This window comes from Salvia splendens, chromosome 2 (genome assembly GCF_004379255.2).
Source record: "Salvia splendens isolate huo1 chromosome 2, SspV2, whole genome shotgun sequence".
NCBI classification, from domain to species: domain Eukaryota; kingdom Viridiplantae; phylum Streptophyta; class Magnoliopsida; order Lamiales; family Lamiaceae; genus Salvia; species Salvia splendens.
Window position 1 is genome coordinate 975,239 of NC_056033.1, and position 16,591 is coordinate 991,829.

The following is a 16,591-nucleotide window of genomic DNA, read 5'->3' on the forward strand; positions in this document are numbered from 1 at the left end:
TTCCATAAGAGTTTCTCTCTTCAATCTCCCAATTCTCTCTCTTTGTCTCCAATTTCTCATTTGTGCTATCGTGCTTCCATTTAATTACGCAAGTGCTACTCTTATTACGCATTGTTATACATTTATACTTGTTCCCGTAGTTCTATAAGTTGTCTTTCTTTCTCAATTGCTAAAACAAAAAAATATATATTATTCCATATTTATACATTTCTACATAGCAATATGTCATCATCCCGAGAACTACGTGGACTTTGATTCCTCAATAAAATTGTGGATACGTAGGCAACTCAACTTAAATTTGAAAAGTTTAACTTTGAAAGTTTAAGTTGAGCTCAAGCCCTTTTCAATTCCCCCCCCCCATTTCATGTTTTTTTTACGTTCCCAAGTCCGACGACACTTGTAAATTATATTACATTGTTGTATGTTGTATACTTGTAGTTGTAGTTGTAGATGTATATGTATTGTAAATTGTAATGTATCGTTGTCCGTTACAACTCAAACTCAATAAAATTGATATCATTTTCTCCTTATTCGTCGTATTTCTATTTGAATTATACATTGTCTTGTACTCTTGTTCCAAATTGTTGTATAAATCCAAATTTCAAATTTAAAAAAAAAAAAAAAATTCGAACCGCGAAACCGCCGGTTCCGAACCGGAACCGCCTAAACCGCCGGAAAAACCGGCGGTTCCGAACCGGAACCGGAACCGCCGGTTTTCGAACCAGAACAGGAACCGTGAAATAGCCTCACGGTCTGGTTCCGGTTCCGCCTTCGACCAAACCGGAACCGGCGGTTCCGAACCGGAACCGTCCGGTTCCGAACCGTGGGCAACACTAGTTGTAGCCATCCCTACATACATGGTAAAAGAAAATTTTGATGCTTGAGTACGAATGCATATACAAGGCTCATCAATCAGCAAGGTTATTAAGTTATGATTATATCCCAATTCCCATGGTCAAAAAACAGTTACAATCATAGATTCTTGGCCAAAAATAAAACTTCCATAATTTCCCAAAACATCAAATACTTTGTGAATTACAAGAGTTTTCCCTCCACACCCAACTGACAACAATCAATCTTCGTGTGAGTAAACAATAATAGATCAAGAGAATATATCATCAAAAATTAAGAATTTTCGCAAAAATTATGAATTTTTCAAAAATTAATGCTTAGTTTTAATTAAAAAAATTAATTTTTAATATTAAAAAATAATCAAATCACAATCAAAATTAAATTTTGCGAAAATTATTTTATAATTAAATTTATAATTTTGATTTTATAATTAATATAGTTAATAATTTCATAGTACTATTTTTTATTTTTATTTTTAGAGAAAGAGAGAAAGAAGAAATGTTGAAAAAGTGAAGTGAATAATATCATTTTAGGTACTCCAAGTGAATAATACCATTTTAGGTACTCAAACTATAAGAAAATATCATATTTAGTACTAGATAAAGAAAATATCAAATTCAATACCTAGATATGAAAGTCTCAAAATGCCCTTCATGCCTTGAGGGCATTTTGGGTGTAAAATTGTGATAAATAGTGAAAAAGTACCATAAATGTGATTACACCTTAGTTCAGGGACTACCCACGATATTTTTAAAGTTCAGGGACCATTGGTGTGCAAAAGGCATAGTTCAGAGACCATTTGCGTAGTTCACTCTTTATAAAAATGTGATTCAACATTTTAGCCTCTATTTTTGGATGTTACTTTTTGCATTTTGAAATTGTAGACGTTGAAATTTCATAACTAAAAGTGTGGATATTAATTTTGGAAGAGGGCAGCTTGGTCCCTCTCATTGATTATACGAGTAGATCTTCAAATCTACTTTTCAAAATATAATAAATAAAATCCAACTCATGATTATAGCAATGACAAACTCCAACAATTATTCTTTCTATGTATTGTATAAAAAATTGTGATTATTTTGTTGTGTATTGTATAAAGAAGCAACATTTATCTTAATGTACCCTGAAATAAATGTTAAAGAATTTTCTGTCAAGTTTAACAAATAAAAATGTGTATTTCTCCCTTCCTTTTATCATTGTGGATCATATCGTTCTAAAAATACTTTTTAGTAATTGTAATGATTGAAACTAAGTCAAACAGAAGTTATTATTTCGTGGCACAGCAATAGTCTTATTACAGGTGTACTTTGATGGGATTATCAAATTTTGTGTAAGATTTATTGGGAAAAACAATAATTATTACAGTATACTTAAGAACGATCGATAAACAACCAAAATTTGTACGACCAAAATAAGGTTATATTACGTCCAAAATAAGGTTATATTAATAATTTGATGTATTAATCATATATTAAAATAATAAATGTAGTAAGTGGACAAGTTAAAAAGACTTATTAGCTTTTAACCTCATTTTCTATTTTTTATATTTGAATTGTCTTTTTATTGTTTTTAAAATTTGAATTAAAGTATGCATTAATTACATTTATAGTTTTAAAAAAATAAAAAATTTATACATAAATCATTAATATATGACCACAATATTATGCATGTTCCATGTACTATATATGTGTTCATATGTTCTAATTAAATGCATAAATAAACTATTTTTTTCTCAGATAAACCAATTTTTAGTTGTACAAAATTTGGTCACATAAATTCATTGTTCTAATTATATATAAATAAACTATTTTTTTTTCAGATAAACCAATTTTTAGTTGTACAAAATTTGGTCACATAAATTTATTGATACTTTAATGTAGAAGTAACTATATAGTGGTATCTTTATCAGTTTGAGCTTACAAATCATGAACAAAAATTGGTTGTTGTGTGCTATCATCATGTTTCTTGTACATATTTAAATCAACTAAGCCTGTGATAATATGACATTTGTACTTAGAATACTATAGTAAAAGATTTAAAAATACACGTACCTTAATAATAATAAATTATCTGGGATTAATATTATTTCCCATTCCAGATTATTTGAACAAAACATACTATATACTCCATCCGTCCCACTTTAGAAATCTCGGTCACTTTTTTTTGCACACTCATTTTATAAAAATTATACTCCCCCGTCCCATAATAAAAGTCACACTTTGTCATTTAGGTCCATCCTATAATAAAAGTCATGCTTCATTTTTACCATAAATGGTAAGTTGATCTCACATTCCACTAACCCACTTTACTCACATTTTATTATAAAATCAATATAAAAAAGTGGGTCACATATTTAACTAACTTTTCTAATACATTATTCCTTACATTTCTTAAAACTCGTGCCCACAATAAGAGTGACTCCTGTTGTAGGATGGAAAGAGTAATAAATAATTAAAGTAGAAAAATGATAAAATAAGAAAAAAATAATATTGAGAGTTCAAAAATAACTGAGACTGCTGAAATGGGATGAAGGAAATATAATATGGAGTAGTAATATAGAGCATTATTCAGGGGGAATAAATATATTTTTATACACTCCGAATATCAAGAAAATGTAATACAATATGCGGCAATTTGACCGTAAACATCTATTATTCTAAACTTATTTAATAGGTGAAAGTGAACTGGATTATTCCAAAATTATTCAGAATTCAAGATGACAGCTGCGTGTTAGGTGCATTCATAATGCAATCCCGATTCTCTGTTACATAGAATCCAAATCATTTCAAAGTAATACTACTACTGTCTATTATTCACAAACAATTTGTATTCATAAACACTACAGATTCTCTTTTCGTCCCAAGCATACAAAAATTAAAAGAAAATTAAAGGCCAGTTTTATCCCTAGTTCTATACATAAATCGTACTGGGTAAAATTTACTCAATTGGCATATTCAGTTTCTTTTCATTCAAAAGGTAGTTTATATTTTAAAAAAAACAAAACAATGATGGTAAACTTTGATGCATATTTCGATTTGGAAATCGGCACTTGACCGATTAAATCATCCCACGAAACGAAAATTATAATAATAATATGCTCTACAACACAAATATATAAAGTGTTCCGGTTTACAAGAAAAAATACAAAAAAAATTAAGCATAAATGCTTTGAACCAGTGTTGGGAAGATCACATTTTGGGGCAAAGCATAGAGTTGGACATGTACTTCTAAATCTAAAGTAGCCACTATGACGACCGCTTTCGATCGTCATCCTCCTCCTCGTCCGAATCGCCACTCTCTCGAAATCGCGGATTTTTTTCCTATAGGCAAAACATGGTGGAACATGAATAATCAGGACGAGTGCATCAGCTGATGAAAGATGGAAGGATATGGAGTGATTGCAGAAAAGAATACTTGGTGGGCGCTGCATTTCGTAAATTTCGACTTCATGATTTCAAGAAGGCAATTTTCCTTAAATTTAGTTTGGTGATAGGGGTTTCGCACAAAATGCCAACAATTCAAAAAATTGTTCCCCTTCCTAGGTGTGGCTCGGACAATAAGATATTGAGATATGGATACCGACACTACATGTCAGCCCTCTTTGGGTCTGAGGAGCTGACATGATCCTAAAGCTATCAACATCGTACAGAAATTGAAAACCTCAAACAACTAAAAGTGGATTCATAAACAGATGCTGATGCATAGGGCTGTGAGGGCGGGGCGGGAAGAGGAAATCAGAAGCGACTGACTTGAAGGGTAAGTAAACGTAAAGATATGAATTTTATATAACCATAAGAAACTTACAGGTCTGGGTTCATTATCTGGATTCCTCCGATATACGAAGTCTGACTTTCTCCTTTGAAAATCTGGCCCACGGCGGTCATCTTCTCTATGTCGCTTACGTTGGTAGTCTGTTTCTCCAAAGTAAGACATTGAACGTTAGTTCTATGAGCAGAATTACAAGGCCAATCTAAACAAGAATAATACCTCTGCCACGGTAGGAGGAGCCCCCTTGACCGTAGTTTCCACCCTGCCTACCATCTACGAGCATAGAAAATCAACAACAAAATGAACTAAAGATCATTTGTCTATTAATTTATTGAACTAACAATAATACATTAATAACCCACTTCATCAGCGATTGAAAAACAAAAGGATTACAGACCAAAGAAAAGCAATACTCCAAAATAAAATTCAAACGCATTCCCTAAACAATATGTAGGATTCTGTGCTGATGTATTTAGCAAGATTGTCGACGTTTGGGCATATAGATATGTGGGATCAATAATATTAATAGACTCAAAGGTCACCCATAGAAACATGCATTTAAGTAAGGAGGTTTAGTCTTCACAAGCGAAAATTAAAGATGTTTAGCGGCTTACAGTTAGGTTGCATAACAGGTGCAAACGAATCTAGCGATCCAGCACCATAATCAACTAGCTGCCTCTGGGCTTCCAACTCTTTCTGGACTATTTTACCATAACCACCTCTACGTGTGACAGTTAAGAAAATGGATATTCGGATAGCTTCATTTATACATAGAAACTATTAGATTTATTCATAGGGCTTTCTTTCTTGAATAGAATGCATAAGAAGATATCCCATCACTTGTAGTCATGTAGTTATGGCATTAAGTAAGGCTTAAGTGCATTTCGTGATACTCGTGCCTATGTATGAAAGTCCAGATCACAATGACAAGCAGAGGACATAAAACATGGTAACTTTGAACAAATTCAATTTTAATTGCGTAGTTTAAGAAAGAATTGCCATGAGAAGGATATCTGGGTCGTAGTCTGTACGATATTCATCCCGCACCTGGCACAGAACACAAATTCAAACAATCACTGGATTAGCAAGGTGAAACAAAAATTATAGACGTCTCACCTGCCCACCACTCCGTCCACGTCCCCATTGTCTTCCTTCTTGGAACCCCCAATCAAAGTCAACACGAATAGGACGGTCATCGAGAATAGTCCCACTGATATATTTCACAGTATCTTCAGCATCTTCTCTGGAATAGTACCTGATATGTGCGAAGCTCTATAATGAGGGGATGAGTGATAGAGAAATATTTTGCTTTCTAGAAACATAAAGCACTCAGTTACCAGCAGAGACGAGCTGAAATATGATACTATCAGATAACATTAAAGTACTGAAGACAATAAAAGACACCGACAAAGTCGAGCTCATACCCAACTCAACCAAACAGGTCTTTCCCTGTTTCTTCCCATCAACATGAGTTAGAAACTTTGACTAACTAAAGCACATGAAAGCCACTATGTCTGTTCGCCTCTAATTGACAACACACTAACATACCCACCCACCTCGCCTACAACATCCCCTCCCATCCCCCCACCTCAAAAAAGCATTAAAGCACAATGTAGAATTCCAATAAACACTTCCCAAAAGAGGTAATTTGAACAACTCAATTTAGGAGCTTAAAACAGAACAATTTGCACAATGCGTGTCCCGAGTCAATCTACAACGCTTACATTACGAAGCAGAACCCGCAAGGGGTCTTGCTGTTCTTGTCTAAACCCATGACCATCTTCTTTATCTCCCCCGCCCGAGAGAACAGCTCGTACACCTGCTCCTCAGTCGTGTAAAACGACATGTTGCCCACGTAGACCGTGGTCGAGGTCAGCAGCGCCTCCTCATATTCTTCCTGAGTCCCAGAAAACCTTCTGTCCCTATACGCCGACAATTTCGTCGGATCCTAACCAAGAAAAAAATCGCCCAAGCTTCAGTAAACAAAATCCAACAATCTGATTTCAGCAAAAAAAACAAGCTCGAATGCATAACATCAACTATATTTATGCAGGCAGCCCAAATTATTTTCCCATAAACCTAGATTAGCTGAAAATGGAACACGAATGTGGTAATTCAAACTGAACTAACGCTTCGCAATTAAATCGATTAATTGAAACAGGAAATCAAGCAATTACGAAATAAAACTTCCAAGTTTACCTTGAAGAGCGAGGCCATTGGAGAATCCCACCGGAAAGTTTTGATTTTTCAGTGGAAAAATTTGGGGAAACAACGCCCTAATGAACTATGGGAAATTTCCCAAAATAAAATCCAAATTGTAAGCCGGATAAATTAATTAGATTGGGCTTTCTTATTTGGAACGAATAAAGGTAATGTTTTGGGCTGGATTGAGCAAAAAATGGGCCATCTATTGACGAATTTTACAAAGTAGTCATTATTATTTTTATTTGAGTGGGGGAATATCTTTATCATTATTTGCAGTTATTTGTTTATTTGGATGCCTTGAAATTTGGAAATTGATTATTTCTATAAAATGTATGTTAAAATATGCCTATGTTTTAATGTTGTAAATATATGGTAATTGTCATTAAAAATAATTCATTTGATTAAATTTTGGTCAATTCCATAATATATTTTTTTAAAATTAGTTAAATCATAATTTTAATTTTTTTCTCAGATCTACGAATTAGGAAATACTCGTATAACGTGGTAGGCGAAAAATATACCTAGTCGTTGACATTTTTAATATTATAAGTTAAAAAGATGTCATATAATACATCCCATAGTCAGCTAAGTTTTTCACTTTTTACATTTGCAAGTGTCATATTAATAAATTAAGACACGTAGGACACCAGAAATTTTCACAATTGAACAATCGAGAAAAATGTCAAAATTACTTCACGTGGTTAACCAAAAATTAACTAAACTAGATTATTATTTTGGCAATTTATCCTAATTTGTAATCACTACAATGTTGTTTCTTTTAAGTCGTAAGAATATTAATTTGGGTCTGTGTCATATTATACATAGTTAGTTCCATTAAAAAAAAGATTATAAGATGTATTTTAGAAATCTTTCAATTTGAGCACGCTTATTATTGAAAGTTTTCAATTTTAGCTCTATAATCTATTTTTTTCTATGATAAATTGTGCTCCACATAACAACTCGAGTTATATATAGTTGAAGTATTGATCATGTTTGAACTCTAATAATTCAATTAAGAGTTTATTCCCTCCACAACTACATCACCATGATTATGTTATGTCGTATTAAATGATAGTGTGTGATATTGTATGATTGTAGAAAGAAGTTGGACTCTTACCTAAAGCTTTGCTTATGGAGTTTATTTTAGAAGAAGATGTCCCCAATAAATATACTCTTTCTTTTGAGTGTTGATGTTTATATTATCTTAAAATTAGGATTAATTGATTAAAAATCATGAAATTTGATCACATTATGATTAATTAGTCTTGCTTTTAAATGACAGATTATGAAATTCAAAAAGCAATATTATATAATCGTCCATATTGTCACATTAATATACAATAATGTCATTATTCATTGACATCACAAAAATTGCATATGTGGCATCAATTTAATATCAAATTTGCCCTAAAAGCTATCGTTGATAATTTTTTCAAACTTCGTGATTTATAATTCATATTTTAAAAAAAGTAGAACAAATTATAATATGATCAAACTTCATAAATTTAAAGGAAAAGAACCCTCAAAATTACAACTTTTACTCGACATATTTTTATCTTTAAAATATAGTACTACATGTTCTTATACTATAGTATTACCGTCAATCAGATTATTTTTTAAAGTCTGGTTGCAAATTAATACAACTTTGAAATATTTATATAATGTTCTGATAATTTAATATCAAATTTGCCCTAAAAGCTATGGTTGATAATTTTTTCAAACTTCGTGATTTATAATTCATATTTAAAAAAAAAGTAGAACAAATTATAATATGATCAAACTTCATAAATTTAAAGGAAAATAACCCTCAAAATTACAACTTTTACTCGACATATTTTTATCTTTAAAATATAGTACTACATGTTCTTATACTATAGTATTACCGTCAATCAGATTATTTTTTAAACTCTGGTTGCAAACTAATACAACTTTGAAATATTTATATAATGTTCTGATATTTAAATTTGTAAGAAATTCATCTCTTTAATTTTTGCATTCCATGAATTTCGAATTATATATTACATTATTAATTTTTTGATTTAATATGTCACGCTTCGCATTCTTTCTGCTGGTATATATCTAGATTATATATTCAATTAATATTATATATTTTATTGACTAATTCCATCTACCAATTATATAAATCATGAAAAATAGGTAATCATGATTCAGTGTATAGCGAATCTTTCTTTCTTATACGTATCATTTCTAATTAAAACTGCATGTTTCTGGACTATGGTCCCATATTCAAATTAATCACAAAAAAATATCAAATTGCTCATGATTAAATCTCTGAATAAGAATGCCCTAACTTAATCAACTTCAAAAGCAACGTAAAATCATGTAACTTTTTTGTTGTTATGTTACCATTATTCCTTTCTTTGAATAATTCTCAACTCTCTCTCGTTATAATCATGGTTGACTAATAAAGGGGAATGTGTATTTTATTAGGAAGTAGATCAAAGAGTGAAGCAATTAATATCATTCAAATTAATATTTGCATTTCTACTCCCTTTTGAAATAAAATATTAAATGAAACCTTATACTATATAAATACAAAATACATCCCTGCATGCACCCTATTACACACTTACTCGAATATAACTACAAAATAACACATGCTTAAAATCATGAACACACTAAACTTGCTTTGCTTTCTCCTCTTGCTTCTTCTTCCCCTTAGACTTGCAAGCAAACAATATTCAGACAGCTTTGACGACGTCGCTTTCAAGGTGCGAGAAACAGATGATGAAGATAGTAATGGTCGGAAAAAGGCTACCTCAAACGTGGATGCATTTGGTGCCGAAGGAGATGGAGTTTCTGATGATACTAAGGTAGCTAGGAAAAAGTTGTAGCTATGGTTTTATTTTAATCCTTAGCTTTTTTTCTTCTTATAACATTGTTGAATTATTGGTATTTTGTATGAACTCTAGTGCATAAGTCCTTCCTACCAATGATTTTCTCATGCTTATTCCACTTATTGGCTTATTAAGAACCTTGTCAAACTCTTAATTTATTTGCTTCTATATGTATGTTTAGGCATTTGTAAATGCATGGAAGAAAGCTTGTTCTAAACGAGGATCTTCAATTTTCTTGGTTCCGAAAGGGAAACGATACCTCGTCAGTGCTACCAAATTCAAAGGGCCTTGTGCTGGCAAGTTGACAATCCAGGTAATTAAATTTTTACATATCAAAAGATAAAAATTACTCCCTTCGTCCCGCACTACTCGCACTTATTTCCTTTTTGGGCGTCCCAAGTTACTTGCACTCTTTCCATTTTTAGTAAAAAATTTCACCTACAGCCGTCATTTTTGACTTTCCTATACACTCATTCCTTAATCTCCGAGCCGAAAAGGATATGAGCGAGTAGCCCGGGACGGATACTACTACTACATTGACATAGATAGATGTGTTTGAAGACGAAAGACGAAAATAAAACTCTGACTCTGTCACTGACTCTATGTAGATCGAGGGAACAATTGTAGCACCCGATGACATAGAAACATGGGATCCGGACTTCCCTAGAATGTGGCTTGGATACTACAATTTGAGCAATGTATCATTTGAAGGGAAGGGAGTCATTGATGGCTCAGGCAGCAAATGGTGGGCTGCCTCGTGCAAAAGAAACAAATCTAATGTAAGAAAATTTGAATGCATTATATATAAGGTTGGCTTAAAAAGTTTGATCAAGAAATCACTTAGACATGACTAACCAATTTATGCTTTTGTGCTTTTTACTCAGCCATGCAGAGGAGCTCCCACGGTGAGCTTTCTTTTCTAAATTTTATTTGATAATGTATTTCAAGCAATTCGATTTATTGGTGGTGTTTTTGCTCAACAATTTGATCGAAATTTGGATAAATTGATTTTATATTCATAATAGTATAATAAATTTGTTTTCAATAGCAAGTGTTAAATATACAAAAATTGATATGGTGGAGGTCTTAAGCCCATCCCAACTAACTGTGCTCGGCAATGACTCGGTTTATGTATGATGGTATCGATTGATATGTAGGCGTTGACTATAGATTCCAGCTCGTCTGTAAATGTGAAAGACTTGACTATTCGAAATGCACAGCAAATGCATTTTATCATCGGACGGTCCGACTCGGTCCGTGTTTCTGGTGTGACAATATCAGCCCCCGGTGACAGCCCCAACACTGACGGGATCCACGTCACCGGGTCGACAAATGTAGTACTCCAAGACTGCAAGATTGGAACAGGTCTTTCTCTAACATATGTTGATCATATTTTGTAAGGCTTTGATCGTGATTGTGTCTTGATTTTATAGGTGATGATTGCATCTCGATTGTGAGTGAAAGCTCGAATATCAAGATGAAGAATATATATTGTGGACCCGGTCATGGGATAAGGTAAAAATCTAAAATTGAATATTACTCCCTCGTCTCATGTTAACTAGGGATTGGGGTATATTTTTTAGCGCGAGAATTAAGAAAATAATATTTAGTTATTTAAAGTGGGAAGAGAATTAAGTATGATGGAGAACAAAGAAGAAGAAAAAAGAGTAGAAGGAAGTAAATAGTTGATTCTTAGACATAGAAAAGGAATGAGTTAATTAACCTAGACCATTAAGCAAATTAATACGAATCAATTAACATGAGATTGGTAGAGTAGGAATAGTAATTTTTAGCAACTTCATCAAATTCTGAACATTGGGTGATTCAACTCCTAGTTTCTGGTTGGAGGTGAAACGTTGTACCAACTGAGATGCACTCGTTGATCGCTTCTTTGCTTTGTGCTTCCCAGCATAGGTAGCCTCGGGAAGAACAACTCCACCGGCATGGTCGAAAAGGTTGTGCTTGATAACGCCTTCATTCGAGACACAACCAACGGCCTCAGAATCAAAACATGGCAGGTAATTTCATTCCAACTTTATCTTCATACATCATACATCAATGCATAGTAACTTTATAAAAAAAAAATTCATACATCATAAAATTATATTGTACTCTATGTAAAAGAACTTGTGAATCAATGGAAACTGACTTTTTGCAAGATTTGGAATTCAAAATTTAGAAAACATAGTCTCCATTATTTTTTTCCCCTGTTGCATTGTAAGGGAGGCTCCGGCTACGTGAGAGCTGTGCGCTACCAAAACGTGAGGATGGAAAACGTGTCAAACCCCATCATCATCGACCAATTCTACTGTGATTCACCGTCAAAATGTGAAGATCAGGTTAGTCACTACATCAACTGTCAAAAATGAAACATATGCATATTGATCTAGCAGGCAAAGTGGTTAATGTATGAAGTCACAGGTTCTCATGTTCGGTCCATCATAGAACGAAAGCATATGCATGAATCTATATCTAAGAATGTGTCTCACAATTCTTGAATGTGTCAAGGCTTCAGCTGTGGAAGTGAGTGAAATATTCTACAGGAACATAACCGGGACTTCTGCAACGCGAATCACGATGAAATTCGCGTGCAGCGACGCATTTCCCTGCAGCAACATAGTCCTCAGTAACATCAACCTGCAGAGTGAAGATGACGATGAGGAGAGCTACTGTAACAATGCATCTAGCTTCATTTGCGGCCGTGTTCATCCTTCTGCAGATTGCCTGCTGTCTTCTGCATTGCAGGAGAGAGAAGGTGTTGTTGAGGACAGTATCTCTCAGCATATCATTCATACAGAATTATGATACAACATCAAGGTGTAGCATATATGTGTGTGTGTGTGTGTGTGTTTTGGAGACATGTAGCTAAAACATGGTTTATTGTAAAATTATTGTAAAATTATTGTACGAGGTAGTTTTATTTTTTTCTGATAAAAAGGTAAAGTAGACAGATACTGATGTACAAACAACATTTCTACGTAATAATAAGAGTTTGTGGTTGAGTTTTTTTGGCAATAAAGTCAGTTTTTTGAGTTCGGGTTTGAGCATTCTTTCATACCCGAACTCAGAAAACCAATTCAAATTTTGGAAACTAAGCATTGGAATTGAAGCATGTGACCGAACCTAAACAAAATATTTAGTTTAGTGGTCATGTGGATGGTGCCGGATTTCAATGATCTCAAATTCGAGTCCACCATTAGAACCTAAAAATAGTCGAAAAACTGTGCAAGAAACCAATGATCTTCATATTAAGCACAACAAACACTACACTTACGCACATTTGCTTGAATAATCAACGCTACGTGATAAAGAGAACAGTAATTTTCTTTGGATAGAATAAATTCAGAAAACAAGCTACATCCCACAACAGAATGTGGGAATAATCAAGAAAATGTTGATCCTTGAATTGGAGCTCAGATCTTCGCATTCCACAGAAATTGATGGTTTACCCCTATTTCTTGTACAGTATTCGTGAGGTATCCGATTCCACCTCAAGCACCTCCATGCCGAGAAACGAGAACAGTTCGGTAAAGGGCAGCAACATACAAGAAGCACATGAAAACGACAATCAGATCATCCAGCAAACCGATGATACCTAGCAGTGCTGTGAAAACAAAATCCATAATTAGCTGAGAAATTTGCAAACACTGAATAAATCAAAACAAACGAAGCAGATAGTGTGCCATGGTACCTTCGGGGATGATGTCAACTGGGCTAACGACATACATAGCACTAAGAATCATCTGCTTGTTCAGAAAACAGTAACATTAAAATTCAACGATGTTTAAGCAAGTTCAAAAGCTATTTGTACAATTAAAGATATGAACAAATCCATCAGCAACCATCCAAGATAAAATCGCTGTGCATCTTTAGCTAGTAGCGATAAGAGATGTTAAGCATACACGTAAAATAATGGATCCCCTAATTGTTGGCAACAATGATTTAGATGGCATTATCGCTATTCATAAGTTAAAGCTAGTGGACTTTATCCCACTGGACTAGTAAGAGCAATTAAACAAAGGGAAGGGCCAATGAGGAGCAGGGTTCTGCATGTCACAAAAACTGCTATCAAATCATCTTCTTAAATTAGCAAACACATATTCACATTTATGCAAATAAAAACTGTAATAAGCTGGTATTCTAGAAGACTTCGTTTGAACTGAAATTAGTGGTATATGCCCATCAAAGTAAAATGTACTAATGATGAGTAATGAAGTAACAAGCATTATCTTTTACACATGTCCTTCATTCAAAAATATTTGAGACAGAAACTTCAAATTCCCAACATACAAAAACTTTCAAGCTCAAATGAATTACATATGAGAGGTAGGATCCCATGTTCTTAACCTATGAAAACTACATGAATCTTATCAACTTCAACCAATTAGAAATATCAAGTCACCAAAAGACTGAAAGAGTGATGAGTTACGAACTTAAAAGTGAGAGCTAATCTACAAAAGCTATCACGGTGAATACGATGGAACGACAACTTAACTGCCAAATAAACACGTGCTCTCACAACAAGTGGAAGTGCTCTTTGAGGATCCAGTATATCCCGTGACAATCTCCTAAGAAGAAAAGGAAGGTCTTGCATTCTCTGCAAAAAATAAGGATATTTATCAGCGACCGATTCAGAATTCCTAAGACACAAAAATCGCAACAAGCATCAAGCACATTAGGACAAGGAGATTTAGATTTCACATTTCTAGGTGCTTAACCTTATTAATTTAAGTTCCATGAATTGGCACACTTAAAGCAAAACATAAAGCGAAATCCAAGGGAGAACGATAGTGCTGTAATCACCAAAGGTATCATTTTACAACAGAGTGTAAAAACAAATATGGCAAGTTATTTACAAGTCCACAACCTGCATGAGACTATTTGGCTGTGCACCAAATTGACGGTTATAATGTTCAATCCTCTGCAAAATCTCAGCTCCATCAGCCGTACGGTGTGCCTCACTAGGAACCAACAATGTAATCTCACGTCTACACAGCGGACATTTGCATGGGCGAAGAGCATGACCGAAATCCCAAACTTGTAAGATACATCTACCTGAAGGGGGGGGGGGGGGTCCCACTGAAGGTATTAAGACATGGAACTTCATTTGAAAATTAAAAGTGGCATGATACATTTTACATTTTACATGAACTTATACTGATCATTATGCCCCACATCAACATGATGGGGCTTCAGTTGGCAGTACAGGAGTACTTACTGCCTGGTTACTGAATGTTCTGTAATGCATCAAAAGGTCTGACTGAATGCCAAAATGCCTTTTCCTTTATGGAGTAACTATTATGAAACTCTAATCCTATCACAGAGTTAAGTACCTCCACTTAACATGCAATGTGCATATTGTGCTACTCTTATCGTGCTAAGGTACTACCGGCAATACAATGATCAACAATTTCCTCATACTAATACTTAAATCTTCACTGTTAAATTCATAATTCTTGTCCCACATTGACTTGGTAACGATCCTAGCTCACCTATATAAGTGTGGATAACCCTCCCCCTTATGAGGCCTTTTAAGGGGTGAGTGGCTCATTTCTAATATGGTATTAGAGCGGGCACAAGTCGATGATGGATTATATCTCTTTATCTCTTCTCTTGCCTACCCACGTGATGGAAGTCCGATGTGTCATTCCGGCCCACACGTGAGGAGGCGTTTTAAAAATCATAATTCTTGTCCCACATCGACTTGGTAATAACCCTCCCCCTTATGACCCCTTTTAAGGGTTGAGTGGCCCATTTCTAATTCACCAAAAATCAGAAACGCAGCGAAGAACACAGGCCAATCCAATGAAAAAACACATTGAAAGAAGCAATCAGTCTGAATATCATGGCTGAAACATACTCAATCTTACAGCAAAAACTGTGATCAACAATATCCTAATCCTATATAAATTCTCACACTAAAATGAAAAAATGAAAACGAATTTCACTAAATCAATCACATTTCCAAAGAGGCGAAGGACGCAGGCCAATCCAACAACACAAGCTAAAATAAGCAATTAATCCGAATATCAAACGAGCTCAATCTGAGAGCTAGAAATATCCTAATCCTGTGTTATTATTTTAATTTCCACTCTACAATGAAATGACGAAAACGAATTGCACAATATTACGATCAATCGCGGGATCAAAATAAGAACGCACCACAGAACCAATGGCCGCAATTGGCTTGACAAGGAATCTGGAAGTTCTGCTGGCATATCGAGCATTCATCGTTCCCCGGAGGCCCGTCCATTTTTCTCTCTCTCCAATCGCAGATTGTCGCTCTCGCTCTCTAGTTCAAGTCTACGATTCTATGCTGAGAGTTGGGATTTGGCATTTTCTGAAATTTTTAAAGGGGTTTGGACACCGTTGAGCGGATGACTTAGCACGTAAGATTTGATGGGCTCATTTGTAATTTACAAATAACTCGGGGCCTCAAAATTCTGACGCCATGGGCCACTTATGCAGTTTTGCGAAATATCAAGGTCTTGTATTGTAATTATAACGAACTTCGAGATATATCATGCACTTTGCCAACTGCATTGTCTTAATTAAGTAAGTCAACCCTGTATTTATAATTCATTACTTAATAGTATTATACAATTTTGTCAAATTTTATATAGCAGCGATATGGGTGGTGCTTAATATATATAAATTGTACTATATGAATTGTAATTTCTTAGTATATATAAATTTATGAATTGTAATTTCTTTCTTTATTCTCTCTTTTATTTTATTATTAAATTTTATTAATATTGTTTTTTCAAAATAAATGAAAAACAAAAGTAACTCAATTATAACTGAACGAAAAGAGTACTTATATAATTGATGAATATTTCAACATTTTACAATGTAAACGATTTATAAATATTACTACTATGTAATATAAAATGAATTATATACTACTA

At 34.0% G+C, this 16,591-nt stretch overlaps 3 protein-coding genes across 4 annotated transcripts; 1 reads left to right on the forward strand and 2 right to left on the reverse strand.

Annotated features, from left to right (window-relative positions):
- Positions 1-3,933: 3,933 nt before the first annotated feature.
- LOC121759094 (nuclear cap-binding protein subunit 2-like) lies at positions 3,934-6,929 on the reverse strand. The gene is made up of 8 exons (XM_042154597.1): positions 6,820-6,929; positions 6,345-6,568; positions 5,737-5,875; positions 5,634-5,667; positions 5,235-5,345; positions 4,840-4,893; positions 4,657-4,763; positions 3,934-4,172 (listed from the first exon to the last, which is right to left on the reverse strand). The coding sequence occupies exons 1-8, from the start codon at positions 6,835-6,837 to the stop codon at positions 4,098-4,100; spliced, it is 762 nt and encodes a 253-aa protein (XP_042010531.1). The 5' UTR covers positions 6,838-6,929; the 3' UTR covers positions 3,934-4,097.
- A 2,495-nt stretch (positions 6,930-9,424) lies between these two features.
- On the forward strand, positions 9,425-12,685 carry LOC121767913 (probable polygalacturonase At1g80170). 2 transcript variants are annotated; one of them, XM_042164245.1, is made up of 9 exons: positions 9,425-9,659; positions 9,865-9,996; positions 10,292-10,462; positions 10,568-10,588; positions 10,841-11,048; positions 11,117-11,198; positions 11,593-11,701; positions 11,906-12,022; positions 12,192-12,685. In XM_042164245.1, exons 1-9 carry the CDS (start codon positions 9,444-9,446, stop codon positions 12,486-12,488), a joined length of 1,353 nt encoding a protein of 450 aa, XP_042020179.1. In that variant the 5' UTR covers positions 9,425-9,443; the 3' UTR covers positions 12,489-12,685. The 2 variants fall into 2 exon arrangements, with proteins under 2 accessions (XP_042020179.1, XP_042020187.1); XM_042164253.1 differs by having other exon boundaries at positions 12,227-12,448.
- A 220-nt stretch (positions 12,686-12,905) lies between these two features.
- On the reverse strand, positions 12,906-16,036 carry LOC121759711 (E3 ubiquitin-protein ligase RNF170-like). Its single transcript, XM_042155388.1, has 5 exons — positions 15,846-16,036; positions 14,551-14,738; positions 14,179-14,280; positions 13,375-13,426; positions 12,906-13,287 (listed from the first exon to the last, which is right to left on the reverse strand). Exons 1-5 carry the CDS (start codon positions 15,934-15,936, stop codon positions 13,175-13,177), a joined length of 546 nt encoding a protein of 181 aa, XP_042011322.1. The 5' UTR covers positions 15,937-16,036; the 3' UTR covers positions 12,906-13,174.
- Positions 16,037-16,591: the final 555 nt, after the last annotated feature.

Coding starts and splice junctions, on each gene's coding strand:
- LOC121759094 (XM_042154597.1), bottom strand. Junction 5,346..5,633: donor TCGTACAGACTACGACCCAG/ATATCCTTCTCA, acceptor TAACTGTCACAC/GTAGAGGTGGTTATGGTAAA. Junction 4,173..4,656: donor CAGATAATGAACCCAGACCT/GTAAGTTTCTTA, acceptor TTTTGCCTATAG/GAAAAAAATCCGCGATTTCG.
- LOC121767913 (XM_042164245.1), top strand. CDS start 9,444: ATGCTTAAAATCATGAACACACTAAACTTGCTTTGCTTTCTCCTCTTG. Junction 9,660..9,864: donor GAGTTTCTGATGATACTAAG/GTAGCTAGGAAA, acceptor ATGTATGTTTAG/GCATTTGTAAATGCATGGAA. Junction 11,199..11,592: donor GGACCCGGTCATGGGATAAG/GTAAAAATCTAA, acceptor TGTGCTTCCCAG/CATAGGTAGCCTCGGGAAGA.
- LOC121759711 (XM_042155388.1), bottom strand. CDS start 15,936: ATGGACGGGCCTCCGGGGAACGATGAATGCTCGATATGCCAGCAGAAC. Junction 14,739..15,845: donor TTGCGGCCATTGGTTCTGTG/GTGCGTTCTTAT, acceptor CCCCCCCTTCAG/GTAGATGTATCTTACAAGTT. Junction 14,281..14,550: donor AGCCAAATAGTCTCATGCAG/GTTGTGGACTTG, acceptor TATTTTTTGCAG/AGAATGCAAGACCTTCCTTT.